The following is a 26926-nucleotide window of genomic DNA, read 5'->3' as shown; positions in this document are numbered from 1 at the left end:
GTTTTGGTTGGATTGAGTATGGAGTAAAACAAGTGGATAGTGAGGTGAGGCTCAGAGAAGCTATGATAAAATGTTCTGTTAGAGTCGTTTTAACGTCCATGTAAGATGTAGGTGCTGTTACTTATTTTTAAGTATTTATAAGGGGAACTCTCGAATATACATGGAAGTAGAGAAAAACTGGAAACTCTAATAGAGCTCATCCGTATTTTTTGTTTGTCTGTTTGTTTGGCGTGTGTGTGTCAAATTGTAGAACCAGAGGAAGGGGCATTCAGATGAGAACTCCAATGCCAAAATCAAACAAAACCGTGTCCTTGTGTGTGCGCCTTCCAACGCGGCTGTTGATGAACTTATGAAAAAAATCATCCTCGAATTTAAAGAAAAATGTAAAGACAAGAAGAATCCTTTGGGTATGATACTTCTATGGGTTTTAATTTGTTTTCGGTTTTGTTCTCAGTGTTTAGTGTGGGCAGCTTTGAATGTCAGCGAGCAAGCCAGTTCTGGTAATAACTTCAAGGCTTGGGGCTGTGGCGCATATGTGCTCATTAAGTCATTTAGCAGATTTTACTGAGCATTTACTCTGTGCCCAGGCCCTTTTGCTAAGTACTGAGGTTTCAGCAGTGAAACTTCCCAAGAGACGGTAATGAGGAAGCGCATCAGTGGGCAGTTAGTCTAAAGCTGGACGTTCTGTGAGAGCAGTAAGATGTGGCTACTCTCAGACACCTGGAGCGGCCCTGGGTTCAGTCGTGGGAGGCTTAGGGAAGGCTCCTGGGGGAGATGATGTCTAAGAGGAAACCTAGAGAGTAGTTAGGAGTTAGCCGTGGGAAGGGGTTGGCGGGCTGTGGGGAACTCCAGCAGAAGTTACCATCAGTAAGAAGGAGCAGAAGTGAGAGAACGTCTGTGCAGTATAGCCGGGATATAATAAGCCCCGCGAAGGTGAGGGTTTGGGCGTTCGTTTGCTGCGCTCTCCCCCGTGAGATTCAGGCAGCGAGGGGACATGGGGACTGTGTTCGTTCCTTGGGGAGGGTGTGAGTTCTGTATTGGGTTTTGATGTCAGGTGTAGCCCATATGATAGGTCAACAGTTTATAAAGACACTGGTCTACTGAGGGTAGACCTTGAAGTGCAGCTGTTGGGTTGAAGGATTCGTGCATCTTCGGTTTTCTAGATCATGCCAGATTCTCCTCAGAAGTGGGTGTAGCAGGTTACAGCCCAGGAGCAGCTCCCGTGTATACGCGGTGCTGTGGTTCTAACGTGCCTTTTGCTGGCCGGCTGAGGGGAAAGGGAGCGCTGTCGGCAAGTGCCGACTGCGCGGCCGGGCCGGGATCAGGACAGGGCTGGCCAGGCATCCGGCTTGGATCTTCAGTTTTGTTAGAGAAAAAAATGATACCTTCTGGCCGTAGGAAAGAACTTTGGTCTTTTATACCGCATTCATTGTCACTTCTTTCCACTACTTACGGCCGTCCTGGACGTCCTTAGAGAAATGCCTGGGACATCTCGCCGCTAAGTATGCTGTTGATTTCTGGGTTTTAGTATTTACCGTCCTCAGGATAAAGAAGTTCCCTTGTCATTAGTTTTATCATGAGGGGCGGTTGAATTTTATTGCATGCATTTTTCTTGTTGCATTCGTTGAAACGATAATGAAACTTTTTTCTTTAATCTGTTAGTGGAGTAAATTACAATGTTTTTCTAACATTAAAGTATCTTTGATTCCTAGAATAAGGTCAACTTGGTCATGTATTATTATTTTTTAACACGTTGCTAGATTGCTAATGTTTAATTTAGGCTTTTAATATTAGTACTCATGAATGAGGTCAGCCTGTGATTTTTCTTTGTCATATCTCTGGTTTTCATAACACTGACTTTAAAAATGGAATTGGGGAAAATTTTTTGTTTATTCTTTGGAATGTTTTATATACAACAGATTATTCCTTAAAGATTAATTTGTTTTTAGTGTTGTTTTGTTTATTGTCTTTTGTTTATTGACAAATGGGTAAGTTTTAATCTGTCCGAATGTCTTAACTGTTATAGGTCTTTTCAGGTTTCTATATTTTAGTGAGTTTGGCTAATTTATATTTTTCAAGAAAAATCAACACTTCTCTTAGGTTTTTAAATATATTGGTGTAAAGTTTCTCGTTGTCTCATTTTAAGACTCTCAAGTGTATATTGATTGGGTCACCTTTGTCATTCTCGGTATTATATAATTTAGTCCCTACATCCACATGTGGCATGGGCCTGTGGTTGGAAAGTCCTGGAAGAGAATTTAGTTTTTCCCAGCTAAGCCCAGGTGCAGTTAGATGCATTTCCTTTTCATCTTCTCACCTCTTCCAGGCCCTTTTCCTTTCCAGTGGGCTTTATTTTTTTTTTTTTTTTTTTTTTTTTTTTTTTAAAGATTTTATTTATTTATTTGACAGAGATAGAGACAGCCAGCGAGAGAGGGAACACAAGCAGGGGGAGTGGGAGAGGAAGAAGCAGGCTCATAGCAGAGGAGCCTGATGTGGGGCTCGATCCCGTAACACCGGGATCACGCCCTGAGCCGAAGGCAGACGCTTAACCGCTGTGCCACCCAGGCGCCCCTCCAGTGGGCTTTAAAATCCAAGCCTCCATTATAAAGTTCCTATGTCTTCAATGGAATGCTAGTTTTGCCAATGTAGACATTTCTCAAACTCTGTAGAACTAAAGATTTTGAAATATCTGCGTTTTATTGAATATACAGTTAAAAAAAAAATTCTGAGCGCCTAGACGGTGCCGGCCCTGACTCATCCTGCTCCCCCCCCCCCCCCCCCGGGGAAGCCTCAGCAGCTTGTGGGCTTTCAACTCTGGTTTTGAGCTTTCTCTTTGTTTTTGGCCCCTAGGAATTTCTCTTCCATTTCTGTGAGCTCACCCTGCAGTTTAAAGGAGGGAGTCTGTTTTAATTTATGGAGCATTTCTAGGTATTTGTAGGGGGTGAGTTTCTAGGTAATTTCGTCCACCTTTCTCGTGGAAACAAAAGTAAAGTTAGCAGTTTTGAAACCTTCAAGTAAACGTTAGCCAGAGAAGATGGCTTCAAATTTAGAAGAATGAGCTGAATTAGGAACAAAAATATGTTGTAGATGACCGCTTAGTAAGTCATTCATTCATTCAACAAACATTGATTGTACTTCCGTGCCAGTGACCACAACAGAACCCTATTCAGTGGAAGGAAATTGACAATAAACAAATAAGTATGTGTTGTGTCAGATTGGGACAAGTGCTGATTGGTGCAATTTAGCCCAATGATTGGGTGAGAGATTTTTAGATTAATATATAAAATATGGTGACCTAAAATAAAGGTATGGTTAATAGCCACTTAAATGACATTTACACTGTTTGCAGTGATCTGCTCCACAATTTCCAGCACCTCATGTCCCCGAGATTCTGGAGTAGGGGTGCGTGATGTGGGGTAGAGTTCCAAAACTTTGTGGTGAATATTCCACAGAAAAGGATTTGATAGTAAAATATGATTCTGTCTTGGAAATTCAAATATGTATTAATATATGAAAGTCTTTACATATCTGATACATCCTGTGGTTAAGAAGTCTATCTTACTTTAACTCCCCTTTCCCAAATGTATTTTACTACAGAATGTTGTACAGAACATAGTTTGAGAAATGTTGGTATAATTAGATCTCAACTTTGTAATGTCCTGTTTATGCAACCTCTGTAGCTTTTATTAGGTAGAAATGGTAAGTATTCACCCTGTAGGCTGGTCATGAAGAATATCTAATGTGGATGAAACTCTAGTGTAGTTTCAGGTGTGTAGCTGATTGATAGTTAATGTTGGCTCCCTTCCCTGATTGTTAACATGCTCGCTTAGAAATAGATACTATGGGGGCGCCTGGGTGGCTCAGTCGTTAAGCGTCTGCCTTCGGCCCAGAGGGTGATCCCAGGGTCCTGGGATCAAGCCCCGCATCGGGCTCCCTGCTCTGCTGGGAGCCTGGTTCTTCCTCTCCCACTCCCCCTGCTTGTGTTCGCTCGCTGGCTGTCTCTCTGTCAAAATAAATAAATAAAATCTTAAAAAAAAAAAAAAAAGAAAAAAGAAATAGAATCTATGTACAGAGATTGGCAGTGTCCTTATTGATCTCTAAGTATGATTTTTTTTATCAACAGGAAACTGTGGAGATATAAATTTAGTACGGCTGGGTCCAGAAAAGTCTATTAATAATGAGGTCCTAAAATTCAGTTTGGACAGCCAAGTTAACCACAGAATGAGTAAGTACTAATTAAAGCACAAACACACTAACATTACTTCGGTTCCCTTGTATGTGACAGGTAATGTGTTGGGCATTAAAAGTAATTTGGAGACACTCGAAATAGCCTTGCTTTGAGAATTAGTTTTTCTTCTCGTTGTGTATGCATATGTGTATATTCATGAGAATTATATCATTTTTTATTTTTATTTATTTTTTTTTAAGAAAAAGACTTACCTTCTCATGTTCAGGAGATGCACAGAAGAAAGGAATTTCTGGATCATCAGCTCGATGAACTTTCCCGCCAGCGTGCTTTATGCCGAGGTGGAAGGGAAATACAGGTATCTAAACATTTCTTGATGAATATTTTTTTAATAGCTGATAAGTACAGAAGCTAGTGACGAGTATTTGATACCATTGTTTTATTGTGGACTAGCATAATTTGTGTATAAAGATGTATACAAAAGTGGTATGCCTTATATTAGGGATTAAAAAACTTTCTAAAAAGGAAAGGTAGTAAATAATTTAGACTTTGCAGGCCATATGGTCTCTGTTTCAACTACTCAACTCTGCTGTGGTAGCATAAAAGTAGCGATAGATAATACATACACAAATGGATGTGGCAGTGTTCCAATAAAACTTTATTTATAAGAACAGATGGTGAGCTGAATTTGGCCCACAAACTAGTTTGCTGTTGCCTGCCTTGTATTAAAGCTGTAGTGAATTTATTAGATATCTTTCAGTCGCAAGTTAAACCCAACTTAGACCAAAAGGGGAATTCACTGACTCCTATGCTTTGGCACTCTGGGAATGATTAACTTCAGTGTAGCTGGGTCCAGAGGCTCAGATGTCATTTCTCCATCCCTTGATTTTTCTGTGTGTCACACATTCCTCATCTTGGAGAAGACAAGCGCCAGCATCTCTGGGTACCACCACCCCAGCTTAGAAAACTCATGGGAGGGGCACCTGGGTGGCTCAGTCAGTTAAGTATCCAGCTCTTAATTTTGGCTCAAGTCATGATCTCAGGGTCGTGGGATCAAGCCCTGTGTCAGGCTCCATGCTCACTGGGGAGTCTGCTTCTCTCCCTCTCACTCTGCCTCCCCCCTCCCCCGCTGTCCACGCTCTTTCTCTCTCTCTCAGATAAATAAATAAATCTTAAGAAAGAGAGAAAGACGGAGAGAAAACCCATAGGGAGAGAAGGGGCTGCTTTCCCTGCTGTCCATGTGTCAATTCCGTGAAGGGAGTCTGATTAGTCCCTGGGTGTGCAAGCAGGTCTAATCCCTGTTTTTGAAGGAATGTGAGCCGTAGTTTACCAGGCCTGTGTTATATGCCCATCACTATGGCTAGAGGAATGACTGGGATGTGATTAATAACCTGTTTGAACCACCCAGAAATTAATGAAGGAATGAGCCTCAGGGGTTGGACTCCTCCGCAGATGGAAATAGCACACCTGGGACACACTAGACAGAACAGAATCTTGTACAGTGTTACAGATTTATCAGATTAATGCTTAAGTGGAGCTCAGGGTGCCAGACCATAGAGAAATTGAAATAGAGATGCTTATTACGCATAGGTCCTGGAGGAAGTACACGTCCCGCCTCCAGGAGCCACACAGGGAGGTCAAGGCAGAGTGCAGACAGAGAGGCAGGACCTGGGGCGCATGCCTTTCTTAGGGCCTGTGGGTGGGGTGCTTTGGGAGTCCTGAGCTAGGGCCAGATTGGGCAGCTCAAACCAAAAGAGCAGGGCTTGGATAAGCTGCATGGGGGTGCATCGGACACACAGGCGCTCGAGGCAGGGAGTGCTTTTGGTCACGAGGACCGCTGGGCAGTCCTGTCGGTTCTTCCGTTTGCTGGGACTCTGTGGCTGTTCTCCTGCCCGGGACCTGGTGTCTGTGGAGGGTCTCTGCAGGCCTCTCGGCCAGACAGTGTGATGTGAGGCGGCAGTACCGTGAGGTAGCGTGGCCGCAGCGCAGCCCGAGTGTCAGGACTCCTGGTGAGGAGAGAGGGAGCTGGGTGAATAGCGAGTCTCTCTTAGGCACATTATAGTGTCACCTGAAAGGCAAGGCAGTGAGCTGGAAAGCATTTTAAAATGCTCAGTTTAACTTTAATGATTGCATTCTCACCTTTTCCAGAGGCAAGAATTAGATGAAAAAATCGCAAAGGTTTCAAAAGAGAGGCAGGAACTAGCTTCTAAAATTAAAGAGGTAAGTGGTTCACCTGTAGCATTTTCCAGGTTTTTCTCTTTCTCTTTATTGTGAATTATTTCACACAACCAATGGGCTTTTCTTAATTGAATTTAAAAATTTATTATGAAAAACTTTTTTAAATGTTAAAGTAGAGAAAATGATACGATTACGTGTACATTTGGTTTTTTTGCTTTAGCCTAATTCTTACCGTCACTGAGATTTCTAAGAAAGAGGTGATTATAAAGTATCTTTTCCTTTTTTGGGTCTGGGTAAGTACCAAACTCCATTGTTAGGTGCTCTTCACACCCCCCACCACTGCAAAGTCAGTTACGATAACTATCATCAGGTGAGTAGTTAGTAAAAGTAGATTTGAAGGTGTTTTCCCTATTAAAATAAAATTCGTGCCCACGCAGGGACACCAAAAAAGAGAAGAAAAAAAATCACATGTCTGGATTCAAGTAGAATGACAGTGGCCGGGGATTTGGTGAAAGAAAGTACAAACAAATGTTTTGTGATTCTTGACTGAAAGCATTAACTTATCATATTTGTTTTTGATCATAAGAATCCTTCTGTAGTGTGTGTAACTTCTTCCCCAGTGTTCTTTGGATATAAAAATATCAGACAAGGGCGCCTGGCGGGCTCAGTCGGTGGAACATGTGACTCTTAACCTTGGGGTTGTGAGTTTGAGCCCCACATTAGGCATAGAGCTTATGTAAAAATACAGCCTTTAAAAAAAAAGTGAAAAAGATTTAGATCAAAGCTAGGATGAGCCAGATAGATATCCTCATCACCAGACTGCAGCCCTAATAAACCAGTGGGGGTCAGGGAGAGCAGGGCATAGCAACTGGTAACGTTACTCCTATTTTTAAGCTGAGATTTTTCCTCTTGAATGTATTATTAGCCTTCCCGATATAGCTAAATAAATCACAGTTGAACTTAATTCATATTTTCATTAGCTGTTTTCTCATTTAAATACAAAATTATTTGGAAAGATTTTTATTAAAATTGTGAACTGAGCCCAAAATTACTTCCCAAATTTAAGGATGAAGTCTGTGTTGAAGGATGGAGTCTGATTTTGCATGTACTGTGGGTTTCGCTGCTCTTCACCTTGTTCTGCGAGCCACTGAATTAATTGTACGTGGCAGTTTTCCTCAGTACGTGGCCGAGAGGAGAGGTGTGTGACAGTGCGATCGTGTGTGCCACAGTTGCCCACCGTCTCCCTGAAGCTTCCACGCGTGTCTGGGCGTCCACACCTGGGGTCGAACAGATGCACAGGGACGAACCCCTGTTTGATTCTCTGATGAGACCACTGGTTCACTAGCTTGAACACCGAATGGGACGTGGCCTGTCTGGCGCCGTCACGCGGTCCGTGTGGCAGAGATGGACCGAGGTGGTCTGTCTTAGCGTGCAGGTGGAGCGCTCCTCATTGTCACAGGCGCCATCGTTGGCACGAGCCTTTGTAAAAGAAAGAACAGCATGATATACTTAAAAACTAACAGAAAAAGTCTGTGCGAGCTGAGTTCTGACCCTAGTTTAACTCAGATAATTGCTTCACAACTATCTCTACGCATTCTGATACCTGCCCACGTACATCTGCTGTAAGAATTGTAATTTGCTCTGACCAAATCAAGCCTGAACACATTTTTCCTAACGTGCTTAAATCCTGTTCTGAGCTTAGACGACATGCAGAGCACAGTGTTCTCTCCGGTAGTTTCGGATTATCTTGAACGTTTCTGCCGTTTTCTAGATTTGAGGTTCCCTGTCGTTCACTAAATATTTTTATCACGTAATAAATGGAGGATGTTTTTTTTTTTTTTTTTAATGATTTTTTATTATATTATGTTAGTCACCATACAGTACATCCCCGGTTTCCGATGTAAGGCTCGATGATTCATTAGTTGTGTATAACACCCAGTGCACCATGCAATACGTGCCCTCCTTACTACCCATCACCGGTCTATCCCATTCCCCCACCCCCCTCCCCTCTGAAGTCCTCAGTTTGTTTCTCATAGTCCATAGTCTCTCATGTTTCATTCCCCCTTCTGATTACCCCCCCTTTCTTTATCCCTTTCTTCCCCTACTGATCATCCTAGTTCTTATGTTCCATAGATGAGAGAAATCATATGATAGTTGTCTTTCTCTGCTTGACTTATTTCACTTAGCATTATCTCCTCCAGTGCCGTCCATGTTGTAGCAAATGTTGAGAACTCGTTCTTTCTGATAGCTGAGTAATATTCCATTGTATATATGGACCACAACTTCTTAATCCAGTCATCTGTTGAAGGGCATCTCGGCTCCTTCCACGATTTAGCTATTGTGGACATTGCTGCTATGAACATTGGGGTGCATATGGCCCTTCTCTTCACTACGTCTGTATCTTTGGGGTAAATACCCAGTAGTGCAATGGCTGGATCATAGGGTAGCTCAATTTTTAACTTTTTAAGGGACCTCCACACTGTTTTCCAGAGTGGCTGTACCAACTTGCATTCCCACCAACAATGTAGGAGGGATCCCCTTTCTCCACATCCTCTCCAACAATTGTTGTTTCTTGCCTTGTCTATTTTTGCCATTCTAACTGGCGTAAGGTGGTATCTCAGTGTGGTTTTGATTTGAATTTCCTTGATGGCTAATGATTTTGAACATTTTTTCATGTGTCTGTTAGCCATTTGTATGTCTTCATTGGAAAAGTGTCTGTTCATATCTTCTGCCCATTTTTTGATTTGTTTATTTGTTTCTCGTGTATTGAGTTTGAGAAGTTCTTTGTAGATCTTGGATACCAGTCCTTTATCTGTAGTGTCATTTGCAAATATATTCTCCCATTCCGTGGGCTGCCTCTTAGTTTTTCTGACTGTTTCCTTGGCTGTGCAGAAACTTTTAATCTTGATGAAGTCCCATAAATTCATTTTATCTTTTGTTTCTCTTGCCTTTGGGGATGTGTCATGAAAAAGGTTGCTTTGGCCGATGTCGTAGAGGTTGTTGCCTATGTTCTCCTCTAGAATTTTGATAGATTCCTGTCTCACATTGAGGTCTTTCATCCATTTGGAGTTTATTTTTGTGTATGGTGTGAGATAGTGGTCAAGTTTCATTCTTTTGCATGTAGCTGTCCAATTTTCCCAGCACCATTTATTGAAGAGACTGTCTTTTTCCCACCGGATATTTTTTCCTGCTTTATCAAATATTAGTTGCCCAAAGAGCCGAGGGTCCATTTCTGGGCTCTCTATTCTGTTCCATTGGTCTATGTGTCTGTTTTTGTGCCAGTACCATGCTGTCTTTGTGATCACAGCTTTGTAGTACAGCTCGAAATCCGGCATTGTGATGCCCCCAGCTTTGTTTTTCCTTTTCAACAGTTCCTTGGAGATTCGGGGCCTTTTCTGTCTCCATACAAATTTAAGGACTGTTTGTTCCAGTTCTTTGAAAAATGTCCTTGGTATTTTGATCGGGATAGCATTGAAAGTGTAGATTGCTCTGGGTAGCATGGACATTTTAACTATGTTAATTCTTCCGATCCATGAGCATGGAATATCTTTCCATCTTTTTATGTCTTCCTCAATGTCTTTCAAGAGTGATTTATAGTTTCTAGAATATAGGTCCTTTACGTCTCTGGTTAAGTTAATTCCAAGGTAACGTATGGTTTTTGGTGCTATTGTAAATGGGATGGATTCCCTAATTTCTCTTTCTTCGGTCTCGCTATTCGTGTATAGAAATGCAACTGATTTCTGAGCATTTATTTTGTATCCTGCCACGTTACTGAATTGCTCTATAACTTCTAATAATTTGGGAGTGGCTTCTTTTGGGTTTTCCATATAGAGTATCATGTCATCTGCAAAGAGAGACATTTTGACTTCTTCTTTGCCAATTTGAATACCTTTGATCCCTTTTTGTCGTCTGATTGCTGTTGCAAGGACTTCTAGTACTATGTTGAATAATAGTGGCGAGAGTGGGCATCCTTGTCGAGTTCCTGATCTTAAGGGAAAGGCTTCCAGCTTTTCTCCATTGAGAATAATATTTGCAGTAGGCTTTTCATAGATGGCTTTTATGAGATTGAGAAATGTACCTTCTATTCCTACACTCTGAAGGGTTTTAATCAGGAAAGGATGCTGTATTTTGTCAAATGCTTTTTCGGCATCGATTGAGAGGATCATATGGTTCCTGAGTCTTTTCTTGTTGATATGATGTATCACGCTGATTGATTTGCGAATATTGAACCACGCTTGCATCCCAGGTATGAATCCCACTTGATCGTGATGGATAATCCTTTTAATGTACTGTTGGATTCTATTAGCAAGTATCTTGTTGAGGATTTTGGCGTCCATATTCATTAGGGAAATCGGTCTGTAATTCTCCTTTTTGAGGGGGTCTTTGCCTGGTTTGGGGATCAAGGTAATATTGGCCTCATAGAATGAGTTTGGTAGTTTTCCTTCTGTTTCTATTTTTTGAAATAGCTTTAGGAGAATAGGTATTATTTCTTCTTTGAATGTTTGGTAGAATTCCCCAGGAAAACCGTCCGGGCCTGGAGTTTTGTTATTTGGAAGGTTGTTTATCACTGACTCAATTTCTTCATAATTAATTGGCCTGTTTAAGGAATCAATTTCTTCCGGTTTCAATCTTGGTAGTTTATAGGTTTCCAGGAAGGATTCCATCTCTTCCAGATTGCTTAGTTTATTGGCATATAGCTGTTGATAAAAATTTCTAATAATCCTTCCAATTTCAATGGTGCTCGTCGTGACCTCTCCTTTTTCATTCATAATTTTAATAATCTGGGTCCTTTCTCTTTTCTTTTGGATAAGTCTTGCCAGTGGTCTGTCAATTTTATTGATTCTCTCAAAGAACCAGCTTCTAGTCCTGTTGATCTGCTCTACTGTACTTCTGGTTTCTGCTTGATTGATTTCAGCTCTAATTTTGGTCAACTGCTTCCTCGTGCGTGGATTAGGCCTGTCCCTCTGTTGCTGTTCCAGCTTCTTGAGGTGAGAATATAAAAACTGCATTTTAGATTTTTCTATTCTTTTGAGTGTGGCTTGGATGGCTATGTATTTCCCCCTTAGGACTGCCTTTGCAGTATCCCATAGGTTTGGGACTGTTGTATTTTCATTCTCATTGGTCTCCATAAATTGTTTAATTTGATTTTTGATTTCCTGGTTTATCGAGTCATTCCTGAGCAGGATGGTTCTTAGTCTCCAAGTGTTTGAGTTTCTTCCAAATTTTTCCTTGTGGTTGAGTTCCAATTTCAGAGCGTTGTGGTCTGAGAATATGCAGGGGATAATTTCAATCTTTTGGTATCGGTTGAGACCTGTTTTGTGTCCCAGAACATGGTCTATTCTTGAGAATGTTCCATGGGCATTAGAATAGAATGAGTATTCTTTGGTTCTGGGGTGTAGTGTTCTATATATATCTATGAGGTCCAACTCGTCGAGTATGGCATTCAAAGCCTTTGATTCTTTGCTTAGTTTTTGCCAGGGTGTTCTGTCTATTTCTGATAGTGGAGTGTTGAGGTCCCCTACTATTAATGTATTTTCATTTATATGTCTCTTTATTCTGGATAAGAGTTGGCTTGTGTATCTTGCTGCTCCCCTGTTGGGGGCATATATATTTATAATTGTCATATCCACTTGTTGAATACTTCCCTTAAGAATAATATAGTGCCCTTCTGCATCTCTAACTATAGTCTGTAGTTTAAAATCCAATTTATCTGATATGAGAATTGCTACCCCAGCTTTCTTTTGAGGTCCATTTGCGTGAAAGATGGTACTCCATCCCCTTACTCTCAGTCTGAATACATCTTTGGGTTTGAAATGAGTCTCTTGTAGACAGCAAATGGATGGGTCATTTCTTTTTATCCAATCTGCAACCCTGTGGCGCTTTATGGGATGGTTCAAACCATTTACATTAAGACTGATTACTGAGAGATATGATTTTAATGTTGCCATGTTGCCAGTAAAGTCTTTGTTTGTATTGGCTGTGACTTTCTGTTCTGTATCACTCTTGGGGCCTTTTTACTTTTATAGAACCCCCTGTAATATCTCCTGTAGGGCTGGTTTCGTAGTTACAAAATTGGTTAGTGACTGGCGATTCTGAAATGTCTTTATTTCTCCATCAATTCTGAATGACAGCCTTGCCGGATAAAGGATCCTTGGCTGCATGTTTTTCTCTGAAAGAGCTTTAAATATGCTCCCCCAACCCTTTCTCTCATTCCAGGTCTGTGTAGACAGGTCTGATGTAATTCTGATGCTTTTGCCTTGGTACGTGAGAAATTTCTTTGCCCTGTCCGCTTTCAATACTGTATCCTTGCATCTAATATTTGCGAAATGCACTATGACGTGACGTGGCGTAGGTTTGTCGTGGTTGAGCTTGGGAGGGGTCCTCTCTGCCTCTTGGACACGAATGTTTGTTTCCCTTGCTAGATTAGGGAAGTTTTCAGCTACAATTTGTTCAAATATCTCTTCTAGACCTCTGTTTTTCTCCACCCCCTCGGGGATGCCGATGATTCTAACATTGGATCGTTTCATTGAGTCAGTAATCTCCCGTAACCTACATTCGTGGGCGTGGATTCTTTTAAGACCATCTTCTATTTTCATTTTTTCCTCTATTAACCCATCCTCCAATTCACTAACCCGTTCCTCTGCTTCTGTGACCCTGGCTGTCAGAGCCTCTAGTTTTGCCTGCATTTGGCTCATAGAATTTTTAATTTCTGTCAGATTTGCTCTCATTTCTGTCCTTAGGGATTCTATATTCTCAGTAACCTTTTCGTTTATACTTTTTTCAATTCTACTCATCATTTTGACCATCGTTACTCTGAATTCCATTTCTGATAATTTGGTTACATCCATATCCATTATTTCTGTGGCAGAGGCCACAGTCTCACTGTCTTTTCTTTGCTGGGGGGGGCTTCTCCTTCTTGTCATTCTGATGAAGAGAGGTTGCGGGGTTTCCAGAGCCCAAATTATTGACTGGGTCCCAGGCCGTGCCCCTTGTTTTATAGGGATCTTAGGGATGTGGGCTTCTTCTTTAAAGATTTTATTTATTTATGTGGCAGCCAACCAGCGAGAGAGGGAACAGAAGCAGGGGAGTGGGAGAGGAAGAAGCAGGCTCCCAGCGGAGGAGCCCGATGAGGGACTCCTTTCCGGAACGCCGGGATCACGCCCTAAGCCGAAGGCAGGCGCTCAATGACTGCGCCACCCAGGCGCCCGGGTTGTGGGCTTCTTGATTTTTCAGCCTGCCTTCTGGGGGAGGGGCCTGCCGCGCCGATACTCAGGCAGCCCTGTTTGGGTAGAGTCTCCGTGTCCCCTGCGAGGGGGGATGGGGATGGGCACTCCCTGAGCCGGTATTTCCAGGCTTTTGTTCTCTGGCAGCTTTCCCTGGCGGTTTGCTGTGCCTCTTCTGAGAGTCAGAGCAGCAGCGGCCAAATTTCAGCCTCTGTCACAGAACAGAGGGATTGCGGCCCGTTCTCTACTAATGTTCTGGCCACTTTAACTCTGTTTCTGTTGGTGCTGCTCAACCCTGCAGCGTCCCGGGATGTGCGCCCCACACCCGGCGTCCCAGCCCTCACTTCCAGGTCCGGCGCGTCCTCCGGCGCGTCTCTGTCCTTTGTGTTTCTAATGCCGCCAGCCGCCAGCCGCCCCGCGCACTCCCGGATCTCCCAGTCTCAGTCTGGATCCAGTGAGCGCACCGGGATTCCGGGGTTCTGCGAGATGCCTGGTGGCACGCGCACCCGGCTCACGGTCTCTGTCTGCTGTTTTGCGGGTGCCGTCAGCGAGCCCCGCCTGCTCTCCCGTGCAAGTGGCTACCGCTTCCCGGCACCCGAACGCGGCGGCTCCCTCCCCCTTCCGTTTATCTTCCGATATCTGTGCACAGTTTCATGGCTCCCCGCTTCGTACCTCAATACTCAGCGCTGGAGATGTTCATTTGTAGAGATCCAGATGCGTCTTCCTGCGTCTCAGGCTGGTTCCGTGGTTGTTTAGGCTGGTCTGGTACCTATCCAGCTCGACTCGGAGGACCGGCTGAAAACGGTGTCTCCTACTCCTCTGCCATCTTAACTCCTCTCCTGCATGTCTGTGTTTTTATGTCTCAAGCTCTATCATTCCATATGCACGCTCCAAGTGCAGCTTTCTCTCCATCTCAGGCAGGCGTGGGCTTTCTGTCTTGGGACTTAGAGATGCCAAAAAGTGATGGATGCAGAGGGACTTCTGCCAGTGGGTAGAAACTTCCAGAAGGCTCTTTCTGGTCCCATCAAGCCAAATGGAGGATGTTTTACAGTAAAAATAGGCCTGCCATAATCAAGAATTTATATACAGCTAAATACTGATTGACTTTTATTTGTCGTCTTAGGTTCAAGGACGCCCACAAAAAACACAGAGCATCATCATCCTAGAGTCCCATGTCATCTGCTGCACGTTGAGCACGAGCGGCGGTTTACTGCTTGAGTCTGCTTTTCGTGGACAAGGGGGCGTCCCCTTCAGTTGTGTCATCGTTGATGAGGTCAGTAGGGGGTCGGCGGTACGAATTGGATGGTGCTGTGAGGGCCGAGTCTTCGGGGAACCGTGCTGCTGCTGAGTTAGGGAGAGCAGAGGCCTTGTGCAGCTGGTTTTTACCTGCTGTCACGTGTGCGTAGACTCTTATGTTGAAATGTGCTACTGACGGCCCCCCACCGTTAAATGGCTTTTCCAGAATTGGGGATATAGTCTTTAAGGATGCCTGATTGTCCCCAGCAGATCCTTCCTAAGGAGTATCTCGCTTCTGCTTGGAATAGCTCTTGTTCCCTTTTGAAGCAGTTTTAATATAACTTTGGACAGCTCTGAGCCACAATATTTTCAGCTAACATCCTTTATTCGTAGTTCATTCATTGAGCAAGCATTTGTTGGGTACCTACTGTTTGCCAGAATGTAGAGCCAGGAGACAAAAGTCTTGGAAAATTAGATAACAGAGGATCAATCCAAGATCCAATCTCACCAAAACGAAAGAACAGAAACCATGGAAATGATGAAATAATTGAAGAAAATGTCATTGAAGAGAAGCTTGAGTCTTGCAGATGATGAGGCCTGCGGGGAACAAGGAAGAAAGGGGGTGGCGGGGAGAAAGGGACACACAGCCGTGCAGTTCCCCTGGGCATGTGCCCAGCCGGAACAGAGAACATAGAACAGGGGCATTACACGCCTTCCAGCTTGTGGCTGGTTCCCAAGTGGTCATGGTACCCGAGTGGTGCTGACTTCACAGTGCACCTGTCGTGGTTCTTTTTAATTGATTGTTAAGAATATTTGTTTCTGTTGTTGCTGTTATCTTTTCTAACCAAAAAAAAAAAAAAAAACCTTACTTTTTTTTTTTCATTTTGTTTTTCTTATTTTTTAAGTTATTTTAATCACCTGGTGCTCATCAGGATAAGTATACTCAAAAATCCTTATTTTTGATATTCAGTGCAGAAGGAGAAAGTGTGATGCTTTTCTGAATGTTAGAACTTTTATGAACTAGATGAAGTGTACGTGGATAAAGAAGTAGCAAAGATGATTAGGGACACTTTCTCATCCTGTACTTTCTTCCCAAGGCCGGGCAGTCTTGTGAGGTTGAGACTCTTACTCCACTCATCCATCGTTGTAACAAGCTCATCCTCGTCGGAGATCCTAAACAGCTCCCTCCCACGGTCATTTCTATGGTAAGTTAGTTTCATGTCCTACTGCTTTAAAGTGGAAGGGCCTTTTCTGTTCTTGTGTTTGGAGGGGGTCTTTCTTGGATCATCATCTCTTATTTGGAAGGAAAAGTAGGGAATGGCTAAGAAAAGAGAACCACCGTTAAAGAGTAAAAGTCTGTGAAAATGTCCCTTTGTTCCTGATTGTGCTTATGTGCACATGTGACCCAAGCAGTGTGCGCTCCCGAGACCAGAAGATGGCAACGACCGTGTTCTGTGTGCGGCCTGCTCTTTCTTGGGAAGAGGCAGTGCGCAGCTGTTGTAAGGGCTGTATCTGATCCATTTTAGTAACATAAACCCCAAAACAATAATAAAAGAAAAATTTTAAAAGAAGTTTCCTAACCTCCTGATTCATATTTAAATGTATGCGAATTTGAGGAAAACATTATAAAGAGTACTTTAAATGTGCTCTCAGAGTACATTTCCAGTTTTAGAATTCTGTGTCCTAGCGTACAAAAAAAAAAAAAAAAAGCCTGTGCCTCTCCTATCCTCTGTCAGGATGAGTGTCAGGAAGAGAAAAGGGGCTATGAACCCCACTTATGGGAAGGACCAGCCAGCACCTCGAATATGGCCCTCTGCCATTATCTCACCCGAGAGGCCTCCTAGAAATGCACACCAGAATCGGGACTTTGGGTAGATGTTTTGGGTAATCTGCATAGGTGTAGACCAATTTAATAATAGTTGTATATTTCACTAATACATAGATTGTTTGTACAGAGTGGTGGATGCATAAATAACCCCAGAGAACAGATCATTTCAAAGCATTTCCGTGCAGTCGTGGAATGAAAGCAAGTGGTTTTTGTTGTCATTACTGTGTTTTAACTTTGGAGTTATCGACAATGCTGGTGCAGCTCTTTGACGTCTGAGCACACGTGCGTGATCACACTAGGGTGTTAGCCCGGAAGCACACCCACCTCTGAGTGAAAATTTGTGTCCGTAGGGAAAAACGGCAGGTGATTCTGTTCATGGAGAGTAATGAAGAACTGAGTCTGTACTGCATTTCTTTCGGATAACACGGGACTTCACAAGTTTACTGACTTGAAGGGATCAGCATGTAGTGAAAAGGGATTGTTGATGGGCCCCAACCTTACTGCTTACTTTGGTGGTTGATATAAGCAGCAAAAATGAGAAAAATGTGTTTGGGCTTTTTGTTATTACTATTACAGAAATAATATGGCCTTACTGCGGAAAATTTGGAAAATAATTACAAAGTTAATTTTCTCAAATGCTTTTCTATCCACCTGTTTCTAAGGAAAATGACTGGGAACAGTTTAGTGAGTATTTTAACAGATTTTGCTGGGCATTTGTGTGTTCGTTTCTTCCCATCAGTATTCATTGAGTGCTGGCCTCATTTAGGGCTGTTTTAGGTGCTGGTGTTAAAACAGTGAAGAAAACAGACAAAAGTCCCCGCCCTTCTGGAGCTTGCGTCTAGGGGGTAACAGTGAATAAGTCACTAGGATACGGGATGTCAGGGGCTCTAAGGTTTGTGTGTGGTGCTTGGATGATTGTAGGGTTTGCTTTAAAGCGGGCAGAAGCCAAATTGTCTTTTTTTTTTTTATGACTAGATCAGGAATATCCTTCCATGTCAGAATATAGAAATCCCATCATTCTGTAGGATAGACTCAATTTTTTTTCTGCAGGCGGGGCTGTTACCTTTTTCTTTTCCCCCAGAGAGATTCAAAATAGGTTTTGGCTAACTCGAGAACAGATCAGCCTCTGGGGATGTAGATAAAATTGTTGAATGTCTACTACTACTATTTTATTTAGTTATAAAACCTATTTAAAACCACATACAGAAATAACCTATGGTTTAGGAAGTAATGCCTTTTCTCCCCAGTAGGTTTTTTGAACCTGGCACGCACGTCTGCAGCATCACGTGTGAAGATCCCATCTCCATTGTCTTAGTGCATTCTTCAGTGCACATTTACTTCTAGAGTATTTAAGACGCAATACTTTTTGAATATTTGTATGATGTTGACATTGAAAAGTACATCCCAAGGCACAGCTACAATAATGTTAGAACCGTTCTCTTCATTTTTCTTTTAGGTCACTAATTCTTCAGGTTGTAACTCATTAATGGGTTTATGAAATCAACTTAGTAATTATTGTCACTTGTCTTTCTCCTCCAGTGGAATACAAATTCTGTGGCACTTGATCTAATTCACCTTAGCAGTCTCAGCACCCCAGATTTTAGGTGCTCAGTGTATGTTGGATAGACGGATGGATGGAGGGTGGATAAGGAGATTGGTCTTTAAAAGGCTTGTGTACGGGGCTCCTGGGAGGCTCAGCTGGGTAAGCATCTGCCTTCGGCACAGGTCATGATCCTGGGGTCCTGGGATCGAGCCCTGCATCGGGCTTCTCTGCTCAGCGGGGAGTCTGCTTCTCCCTCTGCCCCTTCCTCTGCTTGTGCGTTCTCTCTCTCTAGCTTGCTCTCTCTCAAATAAATAAATAAAAATTTTTAAAAATAATAAAAGACTCGTGTACAATGACAGCCTATATTTCCATTTGTGAGAGAATACCTTAGATATAATTGTTAAAATCTGTGTTGCAATTCTTTGTTTGTTATTCTTTTAGGTGACCTCTGTTAGCATCAAAATAGCTTTAGTTGTGGCCATTACAAGATCATGTCGTCGTCTTTTTTTTTTTTTTTTTTTTTTAAGTAAGTAGGCTCCACACCCAACATGGAGCTTGAACTCACAACCTTGAGATCAAGGGTCGCATGCTCTACTGACTGAGCCAGCCAGGTGCCCCAGGTCACATCTTTTTCATAAGCATTATGTGGGTTTTCTAAAGAAACTTTTACGGTCAAGCTAAATGGCTTTTCAAGTCCCGGAGTCGGAAGCCTCTTTCTCCGAATCTGGGGTTGTTGGTCATCTTATGCCACTTAAACCTTCCCGCTTACATAGGAGAGCTCAGTGACTGTTTCTACAGTAGCAGGGAAGGCATAAACAAGTGCTTGGACATGGCTGTTTTCCCCCTTTGCAGAAAGCACAGGAGTATGGCTACGACCAGTCCATGATGGCGCGCTTCTACAAGCTGTTGGAAGACAACGTGGAGCATAATATGATCGGCAGGCTGCCCATTTTACAGCTTACTGTTCAGTACAGGATGCACCCGGACATATGTCTCTTCCCCTCTAATTATGTTTATAACAGAAGCTTGAAAACAAATAGGTGAGTTCCACTCATTGCCTATTGGCTTATTTTATTTGTGGGCTTAGCTGCTTAGGAAGAATAGCTATTTTACTGTATTCTTAAGTCTTGTCATAAAAAGCATAAATCCAAGGTTTAATAATTTTTTCTAATTACAAAATCCATGTTGATTTTAGCAAATGCGGATAAAAAAGAAGGGGGAGGATTGCCTTTATTTGTGCTAGAAATAATCACTGGTAACATCTTGGTGTATCTATTTCTAGTCCTTGTACTATGCATATCTTTTTTTCCTTTTTTCCTTTTTAAATTTTTGAAAAAAAGAATCACACCATACTCAGCATAGTACAGATCTTCTTCAACTTACGATGGAGTTATGTCCCAGTAAACATACCGTAAGTCAGAAATGGGTTTAGTACACCTAACCTACGAGACATGGCTTGGCCTGGCCTACTCAAACGTACTCAGAGCACTTATGTTAGCCTACAGTTAGCAAAAATCCTCCAGCACACAGCCCATTTTATAGTAAAGTGTTGGATATCTCGTGCAATTTATCAAAGACTGTACTGATAGTGACAAACAGCGTGGTCGTCAGTGTAGAAGTCGGTTGCCCTTGTGACCGCGGGGCTGACTGGGAGTGGCACCTCGCTGCTGCCCAGCATCTCGTGAGAGCGTTGTACCGCGTGTTGCTAGCCCTGGATAGGATCCACATTCGAAATTCCAAGTACGGTTTCCACTGAAATGTATTGCTTCTGCAGCACAGTAAAGTCAAAAAATTGTGACTTGCACCGTTGTAAGCTGGGGACTGTGTTCTCTGGCTTGCTCTCTTTCACTTACTGTGCCAGGAGTGACGCTTCAGTTGCAGTTATCTTTAATTGCGTAGATCACTCTCCCTAGCCTAGGGAGAAAAACAAATCAAATCTCTTTTTTACCTTTCACTAAAACACATTTTGATAAAATAAGGTATTTCTTATCCCCAGCTCCCTCCCTAACAAAAAAAATTGTAATAAAAATAAAATATTTTCTTATAACTTGTATTCTGAATGGTCGCTGCTTTTTTGTAGACAGACAGAAACCAATCGGTGTTCATCAGACTGGCCATTTCAACCTTACCTGGTGTTTGATGTCGGAGACGGTTCAGAAAGACGGGATAATGAGTATGTTTTCCTCTCTCCAGTCCCCAGGGATGGTCCCGGAGTTATTTTTGTTCATATCGACATGGAAAACATTTTCCATACATCTTTTTGCCTAGTGCCGGGGCACAGTCATTCTTCTGTGGCTAGGCTAGTAGCTTTTCCTTCTTCATCATAAATTACTAATATCTTTCTCTGTACATTTTGGCCTTTTAGTTCTTCTTAACTGTATAATGGGGATCGTAATCCCTGGCATGGTAAGCACTTGAGTAAATGCATGCTAAGATCACAGCTGTGAGTAAGTCAGACATGGCCCCAGTGCATGGCTCTTGTGGTCTGAGAGGAGAGAGAGACACAGCTGGGTAACCGCCAAGGTAATTACGTACTCCAGCTGGGTTAAGCGGTGTGAGGATCAGTATAGATCCATCTGAATTAAGGTGGGAGACAGAGGGTGGACAGTACCTGATGTGCGGGATTGTGACTAAGGGACCGTATTCACGCGGTCTGTGAAGGACGAAGAAAAGGGAGTGGTGACTGCTAAGTAGGAGAAACTTCAAAGGAGTCAGGCCTTCTCGTGAGAAAATGGGGTAACGGCCTGGAGGCTGCGTTTGTTAGCACAGGTCCTAGTGTGGAGTACGGGGAAATACAGATGCCACCTCGCCTCTGTCACCAAGAGTGCCGTAGAACAGGTGGTGTCCTCAGTGTGGATTAGCTATTAGTTGAGCTACTGAGGTGGGGGGGGAGGACGTTGAGTGAAGAAGTTAGGGATATAGAGAAGCAGTTGGCCATAAGCATTGTGGGGGTGAAGGTTGTTGACCTGACTGTTGACCTGAGAGGTGACAAGGAAAGTAAATTAGGCTTCAGGGATAGAAGAAGTAACTGGCTCTCGGGGTTTTCTGTAGAGTAAGCTGCAAGTTAAGATTGCGGGTATTAAAGGCCCTTAAAGCGAGACCATTAAGGTAGCCTGGGTGCAGTGCGTGTTGCTCCCAGCACAGTGACGAAGGGTGCGTGCAGTCTGGGAGCTGGGCGGGGGGTGCAGGAGGCGGCCAGTGAGGAGGCCAGTGAGGAGGCCAGCCTACTCCAGGGTTCTGTCCATGCTGTTCGCCTCTGGGGGCCACGGCACATTTAGTCTGTGTGGACGGCATCCCCTTGGCCGTGGGGTGTGCAGTCTACGCAGCCAGAGGTGGGGAATTAAGGAAGATAAGACGACTAAAGCACTTTTTTCCGTGTGTGGAAGATAGTAAATTCTTAGTGTTAGCTATTTATTACTCATGTCTTCGTTATTATAAATACTTTTGTTCTTTACTGTTGCTGTACCCGATACAACAACTGAAGAGATCGGTGAGTAAACTTCAGTTGACTTCAGAGTCTTTTCTTTCTTACAACTTCCTGTTTCACTGGGTGGTTATAGGTTTTCAAGTATGCGATATTAATGGTCATTATAACAGCTTCTTTGAGCCGCTGATTACTGCCTGCCCTTCAGTGTAGCGGAAAACAAAGTAGGACTGAAGCCAGCAGTTGGACTGCTATTAGTTTTGATGTGTTTTGTTTTGTTTTTTTTCATCTTATTTAGCTCATATGTAAATGTTCAAGAAATAAAACTGGTAATGGAAATAATTAAACTTATTAAAGACAAAAGAAGGGATGTTACTTTCCGGAACATTGGCATAATAACCCATTACAAGGCTCAGAAGACGATGATTCAGAAGGATTTGGACAAAGAATTTGATAGAAAAGGGTGAGGCATCTATATTTTTACAGATATTTCCAGTTTTTCTTTTGAATTAAAAAGAAGAAAGGGGATAAAAGGAAGCCTAATTCTAGGAAATGGTCTTAGGCCGTGGTGCTACAGCAGGAGGAGACTCGAGGCTTCACGGTCATGCTGGGTAGGGAACGCTCACACTCCCGGCCCCGCAGACCAGCCATAGACAGAGTACCTACCTCCTGCTGGTTGGAATGTCCTCACCACCATTGGCAGTGGAACCGACTGAGAAACCCTCCAGGCCTTTTCCTTTAGTTCCATGACTTGTTAATCTGAATTCTCATTCTAGTAAGATTCACAAAGTAACACTTTCACTTAGAATGAAGTATTTAATCCTTTTCATGCCTTTATGTACAGGGTGAAGATCATGTTTTTGTCTTCTTACCTCAACAGTAAAATTAAAGATTATTGGAAATCCATTAATTCTAAAATTTCTTAAACTAGGAACACACAAGCTACCAAAATTGGCTCTAGAAAAAAATAGAAAATTTGAACAGACTTGTAAAAAGTAAACAGATGGAGTTAGTAATCAAACACTTTCCAACAAAGGAAAGCCCAGGACCAGGCTTCACTGGTGAATTCTACCAAACATTAAGATAAGAATAACACCAATCCTTCTCAAACTCTTCCAAAAAATAGAAGAGGAGGGAAGACTTTCTAACTCCTTTTATGAGGCCGATATAACCATACCAGAGCCACGGAGAGACATCACAAGAAGAGAGAAACTGCAGGCCAGTATCCTTTATGAATATGGATGTAAAAATCCTCAAACAAAATAATGGGAACTGAATTCAGCAGCATATTAAAAGGATTATACACCAAGACCATAGTGGGATTATCTCAGGAATGCAAGGTTGGTTCAACATACAAAAATCAATGTGACACACCATTTTAATAGACTAACGGGAGAAAACCCACTTGATCATCTGAGTTGATATAGAAAGAGCATTTGACTAAATCCAGTACCCTTTCATGATAAAAACATTCAACAGACGAGTAATAGAAAGGAACTTCCTCAACGTAATAAAAGGCATCTGTGAAAAACCCACAGCTAACATCATACTTGATGGTGAGACTGAGTGCTGTCCCCCCAGGATCAGGAAGGACACCTGCTCTCATCACTTCTGTGCAGCACTGTATGAGAGGTTCTAAGCAGGATAATGGAGCAAGAAGAGAAATTAAAGGCATCCATATTATAAGAGAAATAAAACTATCCTTTTTCATAGCTGCCAGGACCTTATATATCAAAAACCACATAAACCATTCTAATGAGTTCAGCCAACTTGTAGGATGCAAGATCAGTATACAAAAATTAGTTGTATTTGTAGACAGTAGCAACGAGCGATCTGAAAAGGAAATTTAAAAAATTGTTTTTAATGGCATCAAAAAGAACAAAATACTTAGGAATGAATGTAGTAAAGAAGTGTAGAACTTATACATTAAAAAGTACAAAACGTTGTTGAAGGAAGTTAATGAGAGCCGAGGTAAGTGGAAAGACAGTCTGTGTCCGTGGATCAGAAGACTGTGCTGTTAAGGGGGCCGCGCTCCCCAGAGTGATTTGCAGTGTCTCTGGCAGAATCCAGTGGCCTGTTGTACAGAAATGGACAAGCTTAACCTAAAACTCCCGTGGAAATGCAAGACACTCCAAATAGCTTGAACACTGAATGTTCGAGGGTTTACACTTTGCTATTTCCAAACTTTCTGCAAAGCTGGTTATCAGAACTGGCCCTGTCCTGAGGTTAGACGTATGAACCAGCAGAACAGAATTGGAAGGTCAGAAATAAACTCATTCATTTATGGCCGGTTGCTTTTCAACAAGGGTGCCTAGGCCATTCAGTGGGGAAATAATAGTCTTTTTACAAATGGTGCTGGGCCAACTAGATCTCCACATGCAAGAGAATGGATTTTTTTTTTTTTAATAGTGCACAAGGGGGGAGAGGGAGGATAATCTTGAGCAGACTCCACGCCCAGCACAGAGCCAGACACGGGGCTCCATCCCACCACCCTGAGATCATGACCTGAGCCGAAATTAAGAGTCTGACGCTTAACCGGCTGAGCCACCCAGGCACCTGAGAGAATGAATTTTGACTCTTGTCTCACACCATACAGTATGATGAACTCAAAGTGGATTAGAGCACTGAATCTAAGAGATAAAATTCTAAAACTCAAAACAGATGTATGAATCTGTGTGACCTCAAATCATACAATTTTTCAGCATGACACCCAAGCACAAGTTACCAAAGAAAAAATAATAAATTAGGCTTCTTAACAGTTAGAAACTTGTGTCAGAATGCACCATGAAAAAAGGGGAGAAGACAGCCCCCAGAATGGGAAAATATATGGATAGTTCCTGACTTACGTGGTTTGACTTAGAATTTTTCAGCTTTATGATGGTGGGAAAGCAGTACAGAGTCAGTAGAAGCGATAGGTCAGATTTTGAATCTGGATCTTTCCCAGCTGCTCACACAGCGCAGCGCGATCCTCCCTCGTGCTGGGCAGCAGCGGCCGCAGCTCCCGGTCAGTCCCGCGGTCACGAGGGTGAACGACCGTGAGCGCTGACAGCCATTCTGTACCTATTCTAGAGCGGTCGCCAGTAACTCACATGAGCCAGCCGGCGCTTTATAGCCGAGGGCTTCGTGGTAGATGACTCTGCCCAGCCACAGGCTAGTGTAAGTGTCCAGAGCCTGTCTGAGGCAGGCCGGGCTAAGCCGCAGTGTTCAGTAGGTTAAGTGGAGTAAATTACATCTTCAACTTAGGATATTTTTAACTTATAATGGCTGTAACCCCATCCTACGTCAAGGAAAACCTGTACTTGCAAATCACGTGTCTGATGAGTCTCCTATCTGAACTATATAAAGAACTCCCACAACTCAAAAAGTCTAATTTTCTTAATGGGCAAAGGATTCGAATAGCATTTCTCAAAAGTAGGTCGTAAACAAATGGTCAACAAGCACATGAAAAGATGTTCCACGTCATTTGTCATTAGGGAGATGCGAATCAAAACCACAGTGAGATCCCATTTCACCCATCTAATAAAAAAGCAGACAATAACAAGTTTGGGCAAGGGTGTCGAGAAGTTGGAACCCTTATGCATCAGTGGTGAGAATGTAAGATGGCAGATCACTGTGGAGAACAGTTTGGCAGTTTCTCAAAAAGTGAAGCATAGGAGACACATGGATGGCTCCGTCAGTTAGGTGTCCTCTTGATTTCAGCTCCGGCCGGCCCTGATTTCAGGGTTGTGGGATCAAGCCCTGTATCGGGCTCCATGCTGGGTGTGGAGCCTGCTGGGGATTCTTTCTCTCCCTCTCCCCCATCATTCACACACGCGCTTTCTCTCTCTTTCTCTCCAAAAAAAAAAAAAAGAAAAGAAAAGCATAGAATTTCCATATGACTCAGAAGTTTCACTCCTAGATATATACCTGAAAAAACTGAAGAAACATTAGCACGAAAGCTCGTGCGTGAATGTTGACAGCAACATAGTTCATAACGGTCAGAAGGGGAAAACAGCCCAGATGTCCATCGATTATAAATGGCTAAATAAACCACGGGGTATCTGTACAGTGAAATACTCAGTCCTCAAGGGAGTGCAGCACCGCTACACGCTACAGCGGGACGAGCCTTGAACATGTCCTAAGTGAAAGAAGCCAAGCGGGAAAGGCCACATACGTTATGATTCCACGTGTATGAAACTTCCAGACGAAGTAGACTCACGGTTGCTAGGCCTGGAGAGAGGGAAGGATCGAGATTAACTGCTAAGAGGCACGAGTGAAGGAATGTGAAAGTACATCGCGGCGGTGGTTGTACGACATAGTGAATATACTGAAAACCACTGAGTACTGTAAAGTGGTGAATTTTCTGTTACGTGAATTGTATATCAACAAAAGATACCAGGAGAAAAGCTGGAAAATACTACTGTGTAAATATACATATTTAATCATTATCTTAAGCTTTTCCAATAAACCTATTTTTTTTTTTGTCGCTAGGCCAGCCGAAGTAGACACCGTGGATGGGTTCCAGGGCCGGCAGAAGGACTGCGTCATTGTCACATGTGTCAGAGCAAATACCATGCAGGGCTCAATCGGGTGAGTGTCGTCGGCTTTTTCCTTGTCTGTGATCTCGAGCCCGGTGTGTTGGGACGTGTGTCTGATGTGCGCTTCTGCTCTCGTTCTGCAGCATTTTACTAATCTCAAGTATATTTAAAGTAAGAACAACTGATTGAGTAGCGTAGTTTTAGGATGTCTCTAAAGCTTAAGAATGACACTGTTAAAATTCCCAGTATCTCCTCCAAGGCAGAATAGGAGATTGACAGACAGATGCGTCACTGTGAAGGAAAGCTCCGGGACTTTCGTTCACCGGTTTTAATGGGAATTGCTGCTTCGCTGGGGACCCTGGGTTGGGAAGAGGGAGAAAACGAGGTACCATTAAAGAAGGAGAAGGAGCCCAAGAAAAGCGGTCTGAAGCAGTGTCTGTGTCTCACCTGCACTTATGCTAAGTCATCCTGCAGAAAGAAGTAACTTTGTTTTTATTGCTTAGATTTCTGGCAAGTTTGCAGAGACTGAACGTCACCATCACACGAGCCAAGTACAGCCTCTTCATCCTCGGACATTTAAGGACCCTCATGGTAGGTGCATTCTCGGGACCAGGGTGCTCCGAAGTTTGCCCGTTGTGACTGATACCGGGTTGAGGTTTTGTTTTTATTTTCCATCAAAATGGAATGGATTGCAGGGTTATAAAATAATGAGCTGCTTCCCCCTGGTTGTCCTGTCCTTCAGCAACTTCTCCCTGGAAGCTTTTATAGATGCAAACCGCTGGCTCTTCCCC

The 26926-nt window shown here is 42.9% G+C and overlaps 1 protein-coding gene across 7 annotated transcripts in view; it reads left to right on the top strand.

Moving 5' to 3' along the window:
* Nucleotides 1–26926, top strand: part of SETX (senataxin) — an 87079-nt gene that overhangs the window by 54482 nt on the left and 5671 nt on the right. For 5 of the 7 annotated variants that reach the window (XM_048223053.2, XM_026514239.4, XM_026514237.4 and 2 more), the window contains 11 exons: nt 251–407; nt 4124–4225; nt 4429–4544; nt 6335–6406; nt 14711–14860; nt 15921–16028; nt 19047–19234; nt 20275–20367; nt 21917–22081; nt 26089–26187; nt 26639–26726. In XM_048223053.2, coding sequence (XP_048079010.2) covers nt 251–407; nt 4124–4225; nt 4429–4544; nt 6335–6406; nt 14711–14860; nt 15921–16028; nt 19047–19234; nt 20275–20367; nt 21917–22081; nt 26089–26187; nt 26639–26726 — 1338 coding nt within the window. The remainder of the gene's footprint in view (nt 1–250; nt 408–4123; nt 4226–4428; nt 4545–6334; nt 6407–14710; nt 14861–15920; nt 16029–19046; nt 19235–20274; nt 20368–21916; nt 22082–26088; nt 26188–26638; nt 26727–26926) is intronic. The other 2 variants (XM_048223054.2, XM_026514241.4) reach the window with 1 other exon arrangement.

This window comes from Ursus arctos, unplaced genomic scaffold (assembly GCF_023065955.2).
Source record: "Ursus arctos isolate Adak ecotype North America unplaced genomic scaffold, UrsArc2.0 scaffold_18, whole genome shotgun sequence".
Classification (NCBI taxonomy): Eukaryota; Metazoa; Chordata; class Mammalia; order Carnivora; family Ursidae; genus Ursus; species Ursus arctos.
The sequence above is the reverse complement of the archived record's forward strand: the minus strand, read 5'-3'. Positions and strand labels throughout refer to the sequence as shown.